This window comes from Chinchilla lanigera, unplaced genomic scaffold (genome assembly GCF_000276665.1).
Source record: "Chinchilla lanigera isolate Chin_1 unplaced genomic scaffold, ChiLan1.0 scaffold00035, whole genome shotgun sequence".
NCBI lineage: Eukaryota > Metazoa > Chordata > Mammalia > Rodentia > Chinchillidae > Chinchilla > Chinchilla lanigera.
Window position 1 is genome coordinate 4,773,651 of NW_004955436.1, and position 21,410 is coordinate 4,795,060.

The 21,410-nt window shown below is 45.3% G+C and overlaps 1 protein-coding gene across 1 annotated transcript in view; it reads left to right on the top strand.

Moving 5' to 3' along the window:
- Clvs2 (clavesin 2) overlaps positions 1-21,410 on the top strand; it is a 64,635-nt gene that overhangs the window by 14,902 nt on the left and 28,323 nt on the right. The window contains exon 2 of the mRNA XM_005389152.1: positions 649-823. Within this exon, the coding sequence (XP_005389209.1) occupies positions 649-823 (175 nt within the window). The remainder of the gene's footprint in view (positions 1-648; positions 824-21,410) is intronic.

Below are 21,410 nucleotides of genomic sequence, written 5' to 3' on the forward strand. Positions count from 1 at the left end.
ATACTTAGTACAATGAAAATAGTGTGTAAATAGTCTTATATTTTATTGCTTAGACAAGAAAAAGTCTGTGTATGCTCAATGCAGATGCCAGTTTTCCAGTTTTAAATAACATTTTTGAGTGAGGTATGGTGGGTATGCCTGTAATGCCAGCACTCATGAGGTTGAGGTAGGAAGATTGCTGGGAGTTTCTGTCCAGCTTGAACTATGTAATGAGACCCTGTCTTGAAAAATTTAAAAAACCCAACTTTAATTCTCTGTGGAATCTCCAAATGCAGGTGCTTAATATACTGAGGGACAATGCTATGAGAACAACAGTGACAGATGTACTGAGGGCACTGTTATGATGCTTGCTTTTGGAAGCAGTTGCAATGAGGTTTTAGAAAATTATAGCAAGGCCTGGAGGAAATTAAAATGGCTACAAAGTATGAAATAGTAGGGTTTTCAAATCATTGTTATTTGGGTGGAAGTCATGCGACACCCTGGTGTGTCCCCAGAATGACAGCAAGGAAACTCCTTAAAAGAAGCTTTTCAGATAAAATAACTCACTTAAGACTTCTGAGGCATTTGGAAAGATTTGTGTTAAGCGCCTTTTAGAATTTTTACAAAGTGACTGTCAGGTTTAACCTGGTGCTTTTCTGTTGCTGTTAGGTACACACTGGTGGATATCCTGCGTGCCATCTTACTTTCTTTAGAAGCCATGATCGAAGATCCTGAGCTTCAAGTCAATGGGTTTGTTTTGATCATAGACTGGAGTAACTTCACCTTCAAGCAAGCCTCCAAACTCACCCCCAGCATGCTGCGGTTGGCTATCGAAGGCCTGCAGGTGAGAACATACCTGTCACTATTCCTCGGTCTTCCAGGTCTGCCTTTCCTTGTGTAGTGGGTTGGAATGTCTCATGGAATAACAAAAGCGAGCTAAAGATAGCCTTGGAGCACAGACATTAGAACACTGATGCACAGAGGATTGTACGGAAAGGCCGAAGGATGTTAGCCTTTTATTAGATAGGAGTTTCTGACAGCTGGCAGAAGCCGTCCTGATGCCTAAACATAATACAGGAGATGGACTGAGATTTTTCTCAGTAAACAGAATGTGCAACATGTTATTGGATTTGAACTTTTAGCTATTTAGGTTTATTTTGTCTTTTTCTGTATTTATTAGCTAATTACATATATATTTGCTTTGTTATTCCACTTAACCTAATGAATTTGAGATAGGGTCAGTGTTATATTCATGTTATCTGAAGTTAATCAAGATTTTTTTTGGTCCCTGTGGAGCAAAACACTCAGTGTTTTGAATCATTTCTTTGGTTTAGTTAGATTTCTTTAGTGGGAGGGGCTGTCCTATGGAACTTGCAAGGGCTGATATTTAACTGATCAGGAATTATATGATGCAAAATGAATCTTAATTTTATTTCTTTCTTTCTTTGTTGTTGTTTTGTTTTTCTTCTGGTACCAGGAATCAAACTCATGACCTTGCACTTGCCAGGCAGGTGCTTTGCCGCTGAGCTAAATCCCCAACCCCCCAAAGTGAATCTTTATTTAGTGTGATGTCATAACCCTGCTGTTGTCAAGTTCTTTTCACTTCCGGGGTGTCCTCCTGTGATCTCTACCATGTGCTTCTTTGTGTGTAATTTTTTTTTTTTTTTCTCCGGTACCGGGAACCGAACTCACGACCTTGCGCTTGCCAGGCAGGCGCTTTGCCGCTGAGCTAAATCCCCAGCCCCTTTGTGTGTAATATTTATGGAATTTATTTTAAACTTCTACAAATATTTGCAAGCTTATCCGAGTGAAATTGTTTACCTTCTGTATTTCAATACATATTCCAGAAATCTGCAAGTTAACAGCTAAGTTTTTAACTTTTACCACTCAGGATATGTTTTGTTTTAAAATGATGAATTACATAATTATCACCCAAGTCAAGGTGTTCCACCTTTCTACATTAAATAAGCCAGGAGGGTCCAGGTCTTCTCCACTGCATGTGGTTCTGCCTGTGACTGCAGGCGCCTCACTGAAGATGGCTGCCCCTCGGCTGTGGGCCACTTCTGTCCTGGTGGGACATCTGAGCCCCTCTGAGTTCAGAGTCTGAGCTCCGCCTGGATGGATGAGACGCACTGATCTGTATTCTCCATCCGTTTTTCCTGACACCCGCTTCCTGCCTCACTCTTGGTGAGTGAGCCTTGTCTTATCACTAACAGCACCTTTTTTCCCCTCTGTGTTTAAACACCCAGATGTAGCTGACAAGGCTGGAGCGTGGCACAGGACAGAGCGTGTCAGGTGATGTGTGCGTCCGATGGCATCAGACCCATTCTGCCCTGTTACCAGCGGTATTTGAAGTGTTCTTTAGTTTGGGAGGAAAGTTGGTTACCGTGAACTGTGTTACTGGGCAGAGAACGGCCGCCTAGCCTTGTCTGTATTTAACCTGGATCTTCCCTGGGGTTAGAGGCCGGGGGGCAGGGCAGGCTTCAGCTCTAGCAAGGGCTGGAGATGATTTGAAAAAAATTTTAAAACACCTCCAAGATAACCTCAGTGTTTTGCTGTTTTCCATCTTGCACGTTTTCAGGCCTTGATTCTTAATAATGGTGTCATTGTAGGAGAACAGACTGAGAACTCGGCATTAGGGGCGAGCTTTCTCACTGGCCATGGGCTAAGTGCGGACACAGGAGTTCTTTTGAGATGAAACCTCCATGTGTGTGTGTAGAGAGGGACATGGTTCACCTCCCTGAGTGGACCTGTGCGGCCCACCCCACACTGCTTCCTCTGATGCTCATAAATAGCTCGGTTCCCTGCTTTCCTCCAGAGCTCAAACTCTAGCAGCGCTAACTCTGAATCCTGGGAACAGAGGCTTCTAAACATGCTCCGTGGACGCGTGCGTGGTGTCATATTGGGTCTCATCTGGAAGTAACATTTTCTGACTTTTTAATCAGGTCCTTGGTTTACTTTGCATTTGTCTGAAAAATATTGTTGAACATTGCTGAATGCTCATTGAGGATATCAGCAAAAAGTCTTTCAAGATGAACATGAGACTGTATTTAATAACCCAGTGATAATTTGTGTCATGCCACAATTCTACTGCAATTACTGTTATTTCGACAAATGTAAATAATATTCTAGGGAATGGAACCAAAAATATAAAGGGTACTGGTAGATCAGACACACACTTTAAAGAAGTGTTTATGGATGGGATTTTACTGTTGTGCACGACCTTCGCTCTCTGCTGCTTGAGGTGGCTGTAAACCCGTCTGCCCACACCACGAGCTCCCTTTATACACAGGCGTAGAGTAGCTGCAGTGACCTGGCTAGAGAAGGCCCTGATGCCTGTGTAAGAGACAGGGACCATAGTGTAACCCTGCCTGTGGTCACGGCACAGCCTCCAGCAGGGGCAGCGCGGAGGGGTGGGAACCGAGCGCAGTCGGGACAGACAGGCCTGGGTGTGGAGGGCAGCCTGCTGCATACCAAGAACACATACAAATTACTCAACTTGTTTGACTCCAGTGTATCCATTCACACCGATGTTAAAGTGTTACTATGTTAGAAATGACACACTTGGGACCTCATGGAGATATCGGTGATTAAAGCTGGTGTGGATCAGCTCATTTTCGAGGCGGCATATTTTCCAAAATGTGCCCCTTTTCTCACAGTTCATGACTGCTTGCTTTGGGATGAGTTACTGTTGATTGGCTTTGGGAATCTGACTAATACTGGATATTTACAGCTCAGACTATAGATACTCAAACTGAGTTTTTCCTATGACTTCTCTGATGAAATGGCATCTAGATATTTTCCATTGGGCACACACAAAAAAATGTTTTCATGTTGAAACCAAAAAAGTGAGATTGTTTTACCTGGTGAAATTTAATGTTTCTTTATTTTGGGAGATGCTCCTGGCACTGCTGGAAAGGCGGTGTTTGTGAAGATGTCCTTGCCTTTGAGGTTTTGAGCAGAAGGCGGCCAAGTGGACAGGCACAAGGAGAGATTTCACACAAGGGGGCACTAGGAGAATACTTACGACAGGCGTGCAGCTTGAGGAGGTTGAAAGCGTGTAACAGACTTGCTTTGGAGCAGCTAGGATGAAATAAATGAAGGAAGTAACCCAAGATGAGGTGGGGGAGGCGGCTTGAGGCCTGCTGTGTGGGATAGAAGACTGCATGCTTGGTGGTTGGGCCTGCACTGTCAGACACAGGCAGATTTGCCACAGGAAACTGTCCTGACTATTTGTGCTTTGGAGAGGTCTCTGGGATAGAAGCATGGATTTGGGTGAAAGAAAAGAGTGGTTGAGTCTAGAGAATTCCCAGTGTGCACTGGAGATGACCATGTATTAATGGCATTTTATACAACAGGGAACCAAAAATTCAGAATTTAATGTGCTTATATCGGGTTAAATAACCCTTAATTATTGTGGACTGATCAGATGTGAAATCTCCCAAGTGTGTGGCTGGCGAAGGCTTAGATAAATGAGACAGTTGAAATGATTTCAGGGCTCCAGGAAGGTCTCTCTCTCTCTTACAGCTTCAATATTCTCTGGGTTTAGACAAAGACTTCTCTGCATGGACCGTATTTATTTGGTTTTCAAGCAAAGAAGGGGGATACTCAAAAGAACATGGGAATCTAACAGGACCTTGGGAGAATTTTCCCAAGTAGTAAATTATGTCATTCAGGAGAACTACCTTCCCTTTAGGTTGGTATTTATTGTAGAAGTGTGGAGCCTGCAGCTGCAGTCTCCTTGTGGTTAACTGGGGTTGGATCCAGACGTCCTCAGATGTGGTCTTTTCTTGTCCTTCGGGGAGTCACAGCTTCACAGGCCAATGCAGACCTCAGTGGTGACCAGGGACTCACAGAGGTTTACTTACTATGAGTCCACTGCCCATCTTTAGACGAAGTGCCTATGCTTCAGACAACTCACAAGTAAACATGGAAAGCCAGTTGGTTAACATTAAATCCTGCTCAGGGCCACTTTGTAGTGGTCTCCAACAGGCACAGAAAGGCAACCTGGGTTACACAGAAATGTCTCCAACATTTCTCAACTGGCCTTAGGGCTTGAGTACACTGTTAGACTCTTAGTTACTTCCTTAAATCTTGTTTCTGTTGATTCTTGGCCTGTCCTTAAGAATGAGTGGTAGGCTCGGGTTAAAGTAGAGCCCCACCTCACTCCCAAATCTTCACATTTTAGTAGTGCCGAAATTTCCTTCTTAAGAGAGACAGTTGTACTCCTAACCAAAGCTGTCACAAGTGGCTGCCCCTGGCTTGGTACATCACTGACACCAAGGGCCAACATGGTTGTTTTTCCGGGTGCCAGGGTTCCACATGTGACTGCCGGACCCTAGGTCTCTGGGGTAATGGAAAGCCAAGGGAAAGCTGTGTGCGGGAAGCTAAAGAGGTCTTCTAGAAACACAACTACGAAGAGATTTGCTGTTCATAAGTTGGCTCCAGGCAATTCTATGCACTTTCTCCATGTAGATTCTCCAAATGTTTTCAAAATATGAAGGCCTTCCACCACTGTTTCAGGGTAGTGTAGTTTCTCCAAGTAAGAGCCAGTGCTTATTTTCCTGGAAAGAAAATATTCAGGCTTCTTTGAAGAGAAAAAGAAAAAGAAAAACATTGTCTTGCTGTTTACAAGAAGTTAATTGATTAGGGTTGTCATAGAAACAAGAAGTTTTTTAGAAAATCAATATAAAATTAAGCGAGTGTGACTTGTAGACTGTCCGATGTCTGCCTGGGAAGCCAATTAAAACATGACATGTTTGGAAATACCTGGGGCAGCTTTCACTCTGAATTTACAGTGAAATTGTTACATGGGTGATATCAGAACCTCCAAATATGATGTAAAGGAAATATTATAACTCCTAACCGGTTAGATGTCTGATACACCAAGTGTGTGTTCTCTAAAAATGGAAGAATGAATTCTAGGAACAACAGAAGTTAAGAGCAAGAAGGTATTTATTGAGAGGGAGAGATATAGCTCCTGAGAGGCAGGAGGAGCCTGAATGGATTGCTCAGGGACCCTACTCTACAGGAAATTTTATAAAGTGATATCCGTATGGGTACAACCTGGGTTACAGCTGTGATTAACCAATAAGAATACAAGTATGGTCGCTTAGGCAATAGTGATCCAGTGGGGAGACATGTCACGTGACAAGGGTGTATGGAAAGAACAAAGACTTTCTCTAAGGAAGCGATGGGTCCCGAGGTCTTGGTTACTCACCAGGGTGAGTGATGTCTGTCTGGGCTTCATTAGGCCTGGTGTTCGTCCTTTGAGGAAGTACGCAGTCCTGGTCTTCTCGTCTTTATCTTGAGACCAGTTCTCGAACAGCTGTGTCCTTGGCCGCGGGTGAGACGTGTTTCACCTCTGTCCTGGTGCTCGCCAGGCTTGGCCTGTCTGACTGTCTGTATAATATTTCTGCCTAGCTTAGCTGTCTCTAATAAAATGATGTACTTTTATTATTTTGGTTTCTGTTACTCTATTTTTTTCCGTGTAAAATATCCTGAGAACTTCCTTAGTAGCCAAAACCTCAAACTCCTTTAGGAACCTGGAATCTCCCAACCGGTACATTTGTTAAAATTGATCTCGATCCTGCCTGTGTGGCCATCGCCCTTTGGGTGCGTTTAGCTGTCGTTTCCCTCCTGCCCCGCCCACCCTGTCACCCCCCCCCCCAGCCCCCCCCCCCCTGCCCCCCCCCCCCTGTCCCCCCCCCCCCCAGCCCCCGCCATTGTCTCTGTGCTTTGCGTTCTCAGTTCACAGGAGTGTCCGGGACAGAGCGCTGTCAAGGCGGGCTTACTGGCAGAGGGTTTGGCTGTCCTAGGGACTGAATAGCTCTTAGAACTGCTACATAAAACGCGGATGTAGGGCCATTGCTGAGGGCCTGATATAGTGCCAGACTGTGCAAGAGCCCTCATAAGTTGGACTGGTGAAAGGATGAAGCCTGCGCCCCTTCACAGGGCTCGGGGGCTCAGCAGCACCGCAGGCATCGATCCGTATGCTCTGAGAGCTCTCACCATTCATGCGGAGGCTAGAAGCGCTGCCGGGCAGGATCTGCTGGGCTCTTGAGAAACCCTGTTCTCCGCAGGGAGTCAGAAACAGGACGTAATGGCTCGGAACATCCCCGTGCAAGGCTGGGGAGCAAGCGAGGAGCCCCACGAACGTGGGTCTCATCTCAGCTTGTGCAGCGTCCCGTGTCCTGCATGTGCTCTCCGGGCACTTGGAAACTGCATGCGTGTGTGCATGCCTGAGGAGGGGTAGAGAGGGAGCCTCGGTGGGATTCTGATTACAGTAGCGATCACACTAGAACAAGAGGAGCCTGTTCTGCGCAGCCATGCGCTTTGAAGTGGTTGTTAGCCTGCCGGTCGCTTTCAGGCTGAGAGTGCTCTGGGCGGTGGCAGAAGCGGCTCGTTTGCAAGCTGCCGCTCAGACTGAGGCAGCTTCTGTGCTAGAGTGGGAACAATGGTGGCCTTTGAAAATGAACACCCAGACTTGTGACCTGCATTCATTCAGACAGCCGGGAGGGGAGCATGTATTCCCACATTTTGTACGCACCGGCAGAGCCGTGTGAGAAGCAGTGGCAAGGGCAGTGTGTAAAAAGAAGGCGAAAGTGACATTTTGCTCATCACATGCTTGACTGTCTGAGCCAAGTGTGCTTCCTTTCAGTTGCAGCTTAACCTAAAACAAAATGAATGTAAACCTTGCGGTTGCTTTGCTCCTGTGTAAGAATGTTTCGGCTGAGAGCCTCAGTCCTCAGAAATAAAATGCCGCGTCTTCCTTAAAAGCCGATGGCAGATAAGTAAAAGAGACAGCTAGTATTCAGTTCAGCTGGCAGATCAGGTCCCCCGCCTCCTTTCCTCCTCCCTTCCTCTCCGTTCTTCCCCTCCTTCCTTCTATCCTTCCTTTCTGTCTTCCTGTCTTCCTTCCTCAAGGTCTAAGTCACTGATTTGCCCAAGGTGCACTTTAAATACTAGTTCTCCTCCCTCAGCCTCCCCAGGGTGCTGGGATTGCCTTTGTCGCGCACCCCCGTGCCCAGCTGGATTTTGTGACCTTTAGTAGTGAGCTAGACTAATTCTGTCGCATGCACGCCTGTGTATGTGTACATAATCACTGCATTTATTTCTTGCAATATTGTTCCATTTCCTTTCATTAGCAGCTAAATTTTTTAAGGGTCTAGTTTTAAGAAGTAGATGTTAACATTTAAAAACATGAAGAGATGGATCCTCTAAAGTGAATACATCTACCAAGTAAAAGAAGTATTAATCGTCAATAAAATGTAATACTGTTATGCTTTCAGCTGCTGACAAAAATTATTATTATTTGGCTTAAAATAGCTGAATAATTGAAACAATAATTGAAGAGAAAAAAAGTAAATAATACTTTCTTGGGCCTACGCCATGGAGATGATGAGAAATGGACAGGAAGTAACTGGGTAACGAAACGCAGACTCGTGTGAGCGCAGCTGCATTTCTCTTCTTCGGCTGTGTTCACACGTCCTGAACTCGAACCGGGATGATGAGCCAGCGTGAGTTCTTCCCTGCTCCTCGCAAGAGCAGTGTGAGCCCATCTCGATGGGTCCCCCTGTCCTGGTCAGGGTCTGCAAGTCCAAGCTGTGGATGTGAACATCCATTATACTTTCTGGAGCTTAGCTTGGGCCTCAAGTGGCCCCTTGCGGCTTACCTCTCGGGACTGATAACATTGGATGCTTGTCTTTTACATTCCTAGTTTGCCCTTTCCTAAATGTTACCTCTTGAACATTTAATGACAATCTTTGAAGATCAATTAAAGATGTTATTGTCCCGTTCTTATATTTTAAAATTCTGGGACCCAAGTCTAGGAGGGAAGTGGTCCGCTTGTCTCACCCTTGTGTAACACAGTCTCTTAAGAGTTTGCTTTATCTTTCTGCATAGCTCTTTTGGGGAGCACTTTTCAGTGGGCTTAGGTTTCCTTTTTTTCTGCAATTGGAGAAGCCTTAATAAATTCCTAAGAGGAATGCTGCCTGAGTGTGCCCTGAGATACTATTTGGTGCACAATTAAGTGCTTCTGTGCCCTCAAGTGAATTGCACTTTGAAAGCCCGCAATCAATTGGAGTATTACTGTGGGTGAATATGAGACGGGCACTTAATGCAGCGGTAGCTGCTGGAACACAAGCCAGAGTGCGCGCGCGGGCTCAACCATCTCTCCCGGGAAGTCTGGCGGTGTTGTGACCAGCAGATGGCGCTGCTCCTTCTGATGCATGGCCGTGTTCTGTCCTCATGGCGGCCCTGCCATCTTCTCGTCGTTTTGGTCAGTTCCACCCCTTTGCCCCGTGCAGTGAAAACATGAGGATCCCGAGCAGTAGAGTCCAAGGTCCGGACCCTGACTGGGCTGCAGCACTTGTCCAGAACCCACACAAAGGGACACTGCGCACAGGAGAAGCTATGGGGGGGAGTTCCCTGGGGTCCTGGGGAGGAGAGGGCTGCGTGGACACCCGAACTCTCCCGCAGTGCTGTTCCTTTAAACGGCTTTGGTGTCTCTTCAGTCTGTTCTCGAAGGGGTGTGCGCGTGTCTGTGAAAGGAAGAGGCGGTCATGGGATGGTGTTGCAAGGAACTTTATCCTTGCCTTCAAGTACCGGTCAGTAAACGCATCTCTTCTGCAGTTCACTCTCGGTATTGGCCGCTAGTGAGGGGCCTGGGGCTCCTGCGTACCTTCGTTACCGTGTCCTTACCTATGCAACAGCTCTGCTTCGATCAGTTCAGCCTTCACGAATTGCTCTAACTCTCCTAAGGTGTTTCCAACGATCTTGAATTTATAAGGAAAGATAAATCATTCTTTTAATTCTGAAGACTTTAAAAGAACAAGACAGGGAAGGAGAGGAAAGGGAAGAGAGACAGAGAGAGAGAGAGAGGGAATATATCCAAGAATATTTAGACAGTGCTGCACCAGAGACACAGGAAGGCTTGGTAAAATAGTTCTAGTTCAAGTGTGAAAATCTGAGAAACGGAAGAGATTATGGTGTCAGTTATAATTTGAGTCCAATTTGAAGGAAGGAAAAGACTCCTGTCCCAACTCAAAGATAATCCTGAGAGACAGAGAAAAAATTTTTTATTCTGCCTTTCACTCTAGTCCAGTATCCAGTGGGTTGGATTGGGGTGGGGAATCGGTTTCATTCATTCCACCAATGCAACTAGTGATGTCTTTCAGGAAAAGGCGTGGCATCCGGTGTGTTCGGATTTCACTCAGGCCTTAAGTAGAAGGGGCCAGCGCTCTTCCCTCAGAGATGATTTAGAGACTCCCGTGCTGCCTGGAAGACGCCGGCAGCACCACGGAGAGTTCCCGGTGCAGCTGCAGAGGCCCTTCTCTCTTCACCTTCAGGGTTTCTCTGGTGATCTGTGGCTGTGGTAGAGGAGTTTCTCATGCTAGGAGCAGGTTGAAGTCACTGCGGAAATGGGGTTTTCTCCCTCACTCCTGAGTGCCACGGGTTCTGTATTTGAGTCAAGGATATAATTTTCAATTGGCCAAATTGATCTGTATAAGACCCGTTTTCCTTTGTTACTTGTGATTTTGGTGTTGGTGGAATTGCCTACTGGAAGCTCATGCATTAGAGTTGAAAGTGTAGTCGTCACTCCATTTCCTTTCGCTCATTGGAGGCTTTCTGTAATGTTATTTACACAAAGCTTTCTTCAATTGGTGTAAGGAAAGAGCGACACACATCTGCTGTGCATTTGTATGAGGGCACGTGAGGAAGATAGAGATTTCCTCTGTCACCCCAGCAAACTTCTGCACCTTCATAGCTTGTTTGCCTCATAAAGGCTTGTTTGGAGAATGATTACATGGGATGCACTTAAAGCAAAGTCGGCTCTCTTCCTGACAGTGCCAGGGCAGGTCAGACCTTAGAATCAGGTGTCCTGAGCTGAAATTTTGTATCTGCCACATCAGGACTTTAATTTTGGACAGAATCCTGAACTGATCTCTCTCTTTGTGGCCTGTGTTATCACATCTGAAGCTGGAGGTCAGCACATCCTGCCCGGTATCATCATGAGGATTTAACAAGACACTGTACATGAAAGAGACTGGCTTAATGCTCAGTTGGAGAAGGTGAAAGTCAATTCTTGCCTGTCCTGTGCTCAAGATGAGAATGTAAATAAATGACAAGATTTATTGACTCTTTAGACAGAAATGTAGTCATTAGTGGATGTAACAAATCAATCAAGCATGGAAAGTCTTATGAAACTCACCAGTTGGATTTCAATATGAAAAAGGTAGCCATATTCCTTAATTTTTGTTCATTTGTTTTTTTGAGACAGGATCTTGCTATATAACTCAAACTGGCCTTGAACTCACTATTTATCCCAGGTTGGCCTAGAACTCACAGTGGTCCTCCTGCCTCAGCCTCCTGTGTCACCAAATAATGTATCTTTAAAAAATCAAGGTCATTTTCTCTTAGATGTTTATAGTCCCTGCCCTTGGTCTTTCAAGTTTTAAGACAGTGATTAAATATAACAATTACTCGTTCTTTTTAAGAAAAGGGACTCACAGGTTCATTCCTAGAATGTGGGTTGGGATTTTTACTCATGAGGATATCACAGATTTTTTAATGTGGAAACCACATGAAGATCCTTGTAAAGGCAGGATTCAGATTGTATGCTTCCACGTTCTCAGCTAGACGATGAGATCCTCAGTGCAGCGTGTGGTTCAGCTGACTGACTGACAGCTGGCTGGCAGTGCGGATCCAGCCCCTGGTGCCCGGTGGGCAGAGACACACTGTGGAGCTGAGATTCGGAACATTCACCAGATGGGAAGTAGGATGGGATTATTATGAGAAATGCACACTGGAGAGTTCAACATCTGAGGCTTTGTAAAGGTTCAGTAGAGGTACCAGTGAAAAGGATTATGGGAGAGGTAGTTAACATGTTAGAGAACTAATGTCCTGAGGAACAGGGATGCTGGGATTTAAAAGTAACGCTGGGTGACGCCGGGCAGGTGGTGGCATTTTAACGCCAGAAGTGCATTGAGTGCAGTGGAATGAGCAGCACAGTTTGCATGACAGTCACCAGGTCCTGGTACTGAGAAACGCTGTGGATATGATCACTAAACTACGTGTTCCAATGAGAAAAAAGATGGAAACACATTTAAGGTCTTGCTTAATATCTTCACCCTTAAGGAACCATAGGAGTGTGGGCAGCTGTCTCAGTCTGGTTAGAATGTCATTCCTTGGTCCCAGCCCGAGCCAGTTCTCAGACCTCACCTCCACAGAGATCCTCAAGAAGAAGGACCCTGCACTACCAAGCATATGTGGTGACTTCATCCGATGTCTCCCAGCAGAGCACCGCCATTTACTTGAGTAACTGCACACTGCAGTAGAGGAGTTATGTAACCCTTTCAAGGAGTGTGGGACCCACCACACTGACATTGACATCTGGGGACCCAAACGCCTTTATTAGACCCCATTTGTCCAGTGCTCCGGGAATGCATGCGGCGAGGAGATGACTGAGTGGAGTTCCAGCTGAAGTCTGCCTTGCAGTGGGCCTGGTGGGTCCACAGACTGGGGTCCACTTCCCGTGGCTGGGAGAAACCCAGGGAAGAAAACACAGTGCTTGCAGACCAGTGGTTGCAGGGAGGGCTGGTGTGCACCCTGCTGCTTTCCTCTTTTTAATTTTCAAAAGGAAACGTAAGCCGGACAGAAAACCTGGAGGCGGGACTTGCCGGCGGGATGAGCACAGTCCGTGCAGCACGCAGCTCCCCGAGGAGGGAAAGGCGCATGGGATGGGCACGGTGGAGCTTCCCAGACCTCGGCTTTCCGCCGAGCAGTTACCCTCGCAGCCCAAGCTGAGTTCCTGCCCGTTACTCTTGCTTACGGGAGGCTCCTCTACAGCTGAGGCTGTGCCCCCTCTGGGGAGCCGAAGCGAGCATATACGGTAGAGTGAGCGCGGCTGCACAGATGCAGGCCTTCTGCCCTCCCCTCCGGACACCCCTTGCCCGAGCTTCGTGTGGAACCAGCTAGACCTTTGCTGGAGCGGCAGTGACACTCGGCTACTTTGTCAGTCGTCTGGTCACTACTGAATGTCTTCTGTCTCCTTCCTGTGCTTCTGAGTTTTCTTTTTCCTGGAATCACTCCTTAGTAAGACTGTAAGCAAATCTTGGTCTCAGAGTCTGTTACCCAAGGAACTGAACTTGATACATAGAACATTGTTTATCATATTTATTATATGTTTATGAAATCACAGTAATTATAGTGCTACAAAGTGCTGGTTTACCTGACAAGCACAGAGGAAGGAACTAGTCAAGGTCAGGTAGATTTCTGTGATGTATCTTCTTTTGATGGTAAGAGTAACATTTACAGAGTTCATTAGTAATATGAGAACTAGTTATGTGCAATGTTCAGAGGAATGTGTGATGTGTTTGATACAAACGAATGCAGAATATTGTCATGGTTATGTTAATAACGCTTTTCGAAAAGAAAAATGCATTGGAACGGAAGCGGTGATGGTATAAGAGTGGTAGGCCTATCGTGAAATTTTCTCTTTCCTACTTCCTGTATTTCACATGCTTGTCCATTTGGAACATTTCTGCTGTGGCAAATTTATTTCAAATAGTCCTTCTATACAGTACAAAATAAAGTACTTAAATAAATATATGCTATGCCATGTTTAAAGGTTAGTTTCTATTTTAAGAATAATACTGGCATAGTGGGATGAGTGAATTAATAGAATCAGGCAGCTGCAGCTGCTCATCGTAAGGAAACGATAGTGTTAATACAGAGCTGTGGTGGGCTGCATTGGGGTCCAGGGCGCTAGGGAAATTCAGAGTACGCAGGGCAGCAGAGTCAAGGGAAATAGAAACGTGAAATGTAAAAGAGTACACACCTTTTTAAAGTCATGTTTTATGAAGCCACTAGACTGATATAAAGACCTCAAATATGCTGATATTGTACTCAGAATATACTAATACGCTTTTGGTGGGAGGAAGGAGGAAAGTTGAGTTTGGTCCAATAGCCCTCAGTAGCACTTAAAAATATGTTTATGCAAATATGGAGTAAGACAGCCTTGGATAAATTCAATTAAAGGCAAAACAATTGAAATAAAGTACATGTTATAAATTGAATTATGCTTTCAAAATATATGTCATCCTTGCTTATCAGTTATATCCCTATGCCTTTGAAATCAGTTCAGTAAAGGACAAAATAAACTTCACAAGCAGGAATTGCTTGAACTGTTAGAGGAGGGGTGTGTGGACTGAAGGGCTGGAAGGGTTTACGAGAGACCTGAGAATCCAGTTAGATGTTCAGAGACGCCGAGGCTTGGGTAAGTGGAGAGATGACACAGACAGGCAGAGTAACAATAAAAGTCCGCATACCACGTCATGACGTAATAGTCTACCTAAGTAATGATGCAAAAGGTTGATCTAAGAAAGGCAAGTAGCTGAGCTGAAGAAATCTTCTGATAGTTGGAGCAAGGTGGGAATAACTTTGAGATTAAAGTATATTTCATGAAGAATGGGGAATCAGTATTTAGGATAGAAAAAAACCATGAAAGTGGATAATAGAAGAATTGATTTGGCTTCATGCAGTTCTGTGTTCTTGTACCCTTCTTGCAAATCTCACTGAGTGGGATATTTTTAAAGGAAGCTATCTTATTTTATTTCATTTTATGATTTTCTTTTTTGTCTTTTTGAGACGGGGTCTCGCTATGCGGTTCAGGCTGGCCTTGAGCTCACTTTGTGGCCCAGGTTGGCTTTGAACTCACAGCGACCCTCCCGCCTCAACCTCCTAATAAAGAAAGGTGTTTTAAAAGTGGGATGTTTAGCAACTTGGGTATCAGTCTTTTCCAGATGTGCGGGAAGCCCATGCTAACGCTGGTCAAGTGATAAGGAAAGGAACGGAAAGATACTACTTGCCCTTGTGCTTTGTCATGCACGTTTCCTCCTGTCCTTAAAAGCTTTCTTCTATCTCCTTGTCTATCTCAGAAGTCAGAGCTGTGACCTGGCGGTAGCGCTGCTGACTGAGCCCTCGCGTGGGGGCCGCAGGTGTTGTCTACACGCTCGTCCTCACGGGGTGCTCTGTCCTGCGCGTTTCTTCACACTGCGCTCCTCGTGGTGAGCGGTCAGGGCCTGGCCGTGCTCTACGCTGTGCTCCCTGCTTGGCTCCCTGCTCATGAATGAACCAGAGGTTCTGATGAGACAGTGCTGTTAAAGGGAGTGAGTGACTCAAATCTCTTTCGCAAGAGGTTTGCTTGAAAAGTTTTACACTTACATTTGCTTAGCATCCGGTGATAAACTGTGTTGATTGTGTTAGTGTTCTGTGAATTTTCAGTGTAGTGCATTAATAGCATAATATTTCATATGACTTTTGAATAAAAACTTCCATTTTTCTTCTAAAATCTGTGCAGATATGGGTAGATTAGATGTAGCCATTTGGATGCTTTAAATTGTTAGGCACACTTATTACACACTTATTTTTCCTATACAGCTTTCCTGGCTAAAACTATGTGCTCAGGAAGGCAAAACTGCACTATTAAAATTCCAGAGCTGCCCCTTGTCATCTTTCTCATCAGTAGCAGCTGCTTCTGGGTGTTCTGTGTGATCCTGCGTGGGTTCTTGACTGTGTTGCACACATATACGTCGGCTCTAACACGTACACAGCAGAGGTGCACGGGCTCTGTGGGATTAGTTCAAGCCCTGTAGAAGCCAGCGGGGAGAGTCCTCCCCAAATGAAAACCAGAAATTTCATCTGACTCAGCTGTTCCCCTTCTAGATAACTTCTCAAAAGAGTTGAAGATGTCACACTGCTGAGGTACATGCACACGTGTATTTACAGCTGCTCCATTCATAGCAGCGACATCTTGGAAGTGGCTTCTATGCTCATCAGCAGGTGAATGGATAAAGATCATGTGGTGTTCATCTACAGCGGAGCGCCGCTCCGTCATAAAGAAGGGAGAGCCTGAGCCATTTGTGGGAAAGTGGGTGCACCCTGAGATCAGAATGTTAAGTGAGGTAAAGCAAACACAAAAGTTTAACTCTCTGTATGAGAACCCCAAGTTATAAATAAAGAGCAAATAAAAGGTAATAAGTAGGGAGATGAATCTTTCTCAGATGGGAAGGGGACCAGGAGATGGAGGGAGGGGAGAGGGATCGGAGGGCGAGGGATGAGAAGAGAATGAAGACGTGTTCTGCCCCATGAGGAAGGAAGACATGGCGGACTGCAAACGTGTACAATTGAAAGAAAGAAGTAAAAGAGAAGAGCACAGTATACCTGTCCCCAGCCTCCGGGTCACACGCTAGTGCCCATTTCCAAAACAGCCCTTTCACCTCTGAGTTCGGCAGCACAGATCTGCTTTAGTCCAGCCCAGTCTGGCGGTGGACCCCTTCCCAGCTGACGTGCCAGCTGCCCCCCTCCCGCCCCCGAGGCCTCCCTCGTGTGCCGCCTTGTGGGGGACACTCTTGCGGAGACACGAAGGGTGTGTTCACCCGGACGTTGGAAGCTGGCTAACGCTTGTCACTTACATAATTCTCTCCTCCAAGTCTGTGTAGCCTGGTTCCTCGTCCCCTTCTCTCATGACACCGTTTCTAAGTAGGGTTTCATCCTGCTTGTCTATTTTAAAATTCACCTTTTGTAAATTTATCCTCAAAGAGAGGGACTGGAGCTTTGTTCTTCCTTAAAATGTGTCTTTTAAACTGTAACCCCCAGTGAGATGGTACGTAGAAGCTGGGCTGTTCAGAGGTGAGAGCCTCACACAGACCAAGCCCTTGATGAGGTGCGGGTCTCAGCGTCACACGTGAGCGCCTCCAGCCCTGTCAGAAGCAAGCGCCTGAGCCCTCCTCCCCCACCTGCGACACTCTTGTTAGAGTCACCCGGACTGACCAAGGCACCGAAGTAGAAAAATAATTACTCCACGGAGTTTCGATCAATATTTCCTACCATTAGAAAAGTATATTATTAAGTCATTGATTGTCTGTTCACTTGAAAATGAGAAAGCTCTGTAAAATGCAGAAAACCTACCAAAGGGACCAGAGGGTGCTGGATTTTACAGAGGGAAAGGACTAAAACGAGGCACCCTTAGGAGGGGAGGGAGGGGCGTATAAAGGTGGTGATAGGGCCCTGAATATGATCAGAGCATGTTGTAGGAGTGAAGCCCCCAAAACCTGTGAAACTAGGGGTGGAGACAGAGCATGGGGGCGGGTGGAGGGGAAGGGATTAAAGCGTGTTTCACGTATGTACAGATCAGCCCAAATGAAGTCCATGAATATAAACAACATGAATAAAAATGTGGGGAAACGATTCAAGAAAATTTATCGTTATAAATATGATACACTACGAGATGGCGGAAGTGGTGGTGAGGCAGAGATGGTGATGCACACGTTGTGTTGGGGATCAGAAAACAGGCTTAGCATGTTGCATTTTAGCATTCGTGAAGAAGGAAAGTAGGAAACAAGACCCCCAAATGTTCACACGGAGTAGTAGAAGGGCTGTTTTTGCCCTGACAAGACAAGTGCGCTTTAGTATGCAGATCTGGGGTTAAAGGGCAGAGGCAGGGTTGCAGCATGCCCTTGATTGGCGCTAAGCGTATCACCAGTGTATTTCTCACCCTGTCCGGTGATGGGGCCCACAGTCAGCAGGGAGCCTGTGCACAGAACACAGGCCTGGGAGGCAGGAGCTGTGAAAAGCCCTGTGTGCTGGCGTCGCGGGTCAGCTGACGTGGAGCCTGGCTGCTGGCTGCTCCGGCTGAGGAGCTCAGCCCTCGCTCTGGAAGGCTCAGGCCTCTGCACTGCTGGACATTGGCAAGCCACACAGAGCGCACAGGGCAAGGGGTGCGGTGCCCGTCAGAGGGAAGAGCTGATAGCGCTACCACAGTGCTGTCTTGCAGTAATCCACTGTCGCCTTTTCTATCATTTTTTCCTTGTTGCTTTGAAATAGACTTTTAAAGCATGTTAATCAAAGCGTGTAAATTTAGTCTTGTTCACTGCTGCCTGTGTCTGATCTCATCCCTGGTCCTTTGGAGCTATTATAAGATTCAGATGAGGCACCGGGCCCTTGAATTCATGGGTAATGTTTCCTCTCCCCTGGAGTCCCAGTTACCTAAGAACTTTATCCAGTGTTCTGTTTAATGTCTCAGCTCTCTAGCAGGGAGAAATAGGAGCAAGTCATGGTGAAATCAAGATTTCCGCCACCTCAAGTCCGTCGTTCAGGCACGTCTGTGACGGCTTGCTTGCAGGCCTGCTCACTCACTCCCTGCTGGCAAAACTGAAATGTTGGGCTCTCTGAGTGTCGTTTCCACAGTTCTACCTCTCCCTGTCTCTCTCTGTAGCTCCACACTGGCCTTTGCCGCCCAGGTGACCCTGGAGCAGAACGCCGCTGTGCAGCCCCAAGCGACAGCACATACTGTCTTCTTTGTGGTCAAACTTGAGACTGCAGCTGGCTCAGCCCAATGGGGTGGAGCAAATCCTACAGCCTTAGACGTGACTTGACTTGCAGTCCTTCAGGGCCCAGTGGAAATAATTGTTCAAGGACAATCTTAATCCTTTCTGGAAGGTTTTTATTAGGTTCATCAGAAAGTGGAGGCGGGGTGGGTTTCCGCTGGGTAAGGTTTATCAACTAGGATATTTCGGTTTGTCAGAGCGTAAGGCATTTGCGACTCCGACTCACATCTACTAAGAGAAGGGCAACGGGCAAAAGAGTCAGAGTTTTACTTATCCCAGATGAGCAGTCTGAGATGTGTAACATGCGGCATGGTAACCATGCTGAATCCTGCTGCGCTGTGCATTTGGAGTGTGCCTAGAGGGTAGACACAGGTCCTTACACAGAGAGAGTGACTATGAAAGGCGATGAGCATGTTAGGGAGCTTGTTTGGGTAACTATGTCACAATACACGTCAGAACATTGTGTTATATAAGATATGTACAGTTTTCATTTATCAATTAGTACACCTCCATACAGCCGGGAGATAAAAGAATCTGAAAATCTTGTATGTGGCTATTTCCAGAGGACTGAGTTAGGGAGTAGAATTCCCAATTCTTTTACTAAAACATCCAAGAATATGTTTGCTGTCTCATAATAGTACAGCTTTTTTGTTGTGTAAGTCTCACTGTTGAGGGTTTTGATCTTATTTTTGCTTCTTTGATACTCAATGTAACAATATCAGCTAAGATATTTACCTGTTTTAAAAAAATAGAAGTGACCTTTTCCCACTATGCACTGCCAGTATCTTACAGTTACCTTCTTGCAATATTATTTAGGAAATACTTTCTGTTCTTTTAAGGCAGTTCTTCTTTTAGCTCAGTGATTTTCTCTAATTTTTCCAATTGCATTCTAGTCTGGCTTTGTAGCTGTCGTGCTGGTTTGATATGCCTTCTTTCCCTTCTTGTTTTCTGCACCTACATTCCATCTAATTCATCCTCCAGGTCTTATCTCCTTTTCCTATTCTAGAAATACTTTGAGGCCAGAGTGGTGGTGCCAGCCTATGATCCCAGCAACTGAGAGGATAAGGCAGGAGAGTTTCAAGTTTGAGGCCAGCTTCAGAAACTTAGTGATCTAGAATGACCCTGTCTCAAAATCTTTTTTTTTGTGTGTGTGTAAAGGCTGGGGCCATTGTTAGCTCAGTGGAAAGGCCTGGGTTCAGTCCCCTCTGGTTCAGTAAATAAATAAGCTTTGAAATAGTTTATTTTATAATGCTTTTCCTCTACTTCTGTTACTGTTGTAAAAATATTCTTTTAAAAATATTCCTTTCCCATCATTTCTAATGAAGTCTCAGGAGAAGGGGAGACAAATACTTTTACTCAATTTGCCATTTTATGTCAGAAAACACCCGTTTTTAAGGCTTCCTAGTCAAACACAAGGTATAAAATTTTATTTAAATTATATGGCAAACCCATGGCCTGCAGGATGGTAAATGACAATCATTAGGAAAAGCAGGGTTTTAAAATATCCTTAAATTGGTATATCTTCAGTAAAATACAAATTCCCCCCCCCTTTTTTTTGACTAAACAGAAGCAGTGCTAGAGTTGTCGCTGGTTGTGGAGTGAAGCAGTGTCCTGCGGGAGCCTGGAGTGCATTCTTAGCATTACATGGAGCTCAGCCTCATGGTCAACTTCTGACCGCCTTCCTACTCCCTAATGAATACAAAAGTGTAGCCAAGTGGAGTGAGCAGATGACCCCCTGCCTACCTTGACTAGTAACAGTTTGATCAAGTAGGATTCAAACCCATGATCTCAGCTTTGTCAGGAAGAATGTAAGACCAAGCAATGACAGGTGTGTCTGAAAAGTTACAAGCGTTTTCTAAATCAAAAACACTACAGACATTTCAGTTGCCTTTCGTTTCTTTGTATATGTCAGAGTTTTAAAAATTTAGTTATTTCTTCCTAATTCTTCATTTTTTATATGTATCTTAAACTCAGCATTATCATTGATATTTTTCATGTTTCCATATTGATCTTTTCTGTTTTTTTGTTACTACTTTTTGTCAAATACACATAGCAGCAATGCTATTAGATAAATATGAATTTCTAGAACGGATAGAGGAGAGATAATGATCAAGGAGGCGAGCAGAGAACTCAGGAGTACTATGTGAGTGGGGGCGTGGCCAGCTAACCCTTGCCCAACTGCCAGGCACTTCAATGGAGAAAGTATAGTTTTTCTAAAAAGTGGTACTGGAAGAACAAGCCATGCCCGAAGGAATTGAATATTCAAAAAAAGCCTTCAACTTACATTTCTTTTTTTTTTTTTTTCTGGTACTGGGAACCGAACTCATGACCTTGCGCTTGCCAGGCAGGTGCTGTGCCGCTGAGCTAAATCCCCAGCCCCTCAGCTTACATTTCAAACTTTTTACGAGAATTAACTCAAATAATGGTTTAAATATAAGACAGAAAACTATAAAACCGAGAAGAAAAATTGTGGGGATCTAGCCAAAGAGTTCTTAGAGTTGATGCCAAAAGCATAGTCAGTGAAAGAAAATGTCAATAAATTTGTCCTGCTCAGAATTACAAAAAAAAATGCTCTGTGAAACACGCTGTTGACAAGATGAAAGTAACACGCCACACAATGGGAGGAAATGTTTTCAAGCCACACAGGCAAAAGAAGACTTTTGTCTAGGACTGATGTAAAAACTGTAAACACTAAACAGTAAAAGGAAATCCAGTCCGAAAATGGTTCAAACATATGAGCAGACATTGCATCGGGGAGAACACGAAGGTGTCACATCCTCACATGAAAGAAAAGATGTCCGACATCTGTGAAATTGGGGAAGTGCACTGAACACGGTGATGAGATGTCACCACCTGTGTCTCAGAACAACCACGGCGTTTAAAGAAGTAGAAACCCTAAATGCTAGCAATGATCTAGAGAAACTGGAACTCGCAGGTGCTGCTGCAAGGATGGAAGCAGGGGCTGGGGATTTAGCTCAGCGGCAAAAGCACCTGCCTGGCAAGCGCAAGGTCGTGAGTTCGGTTCCCGGTACCGGAGAAAAA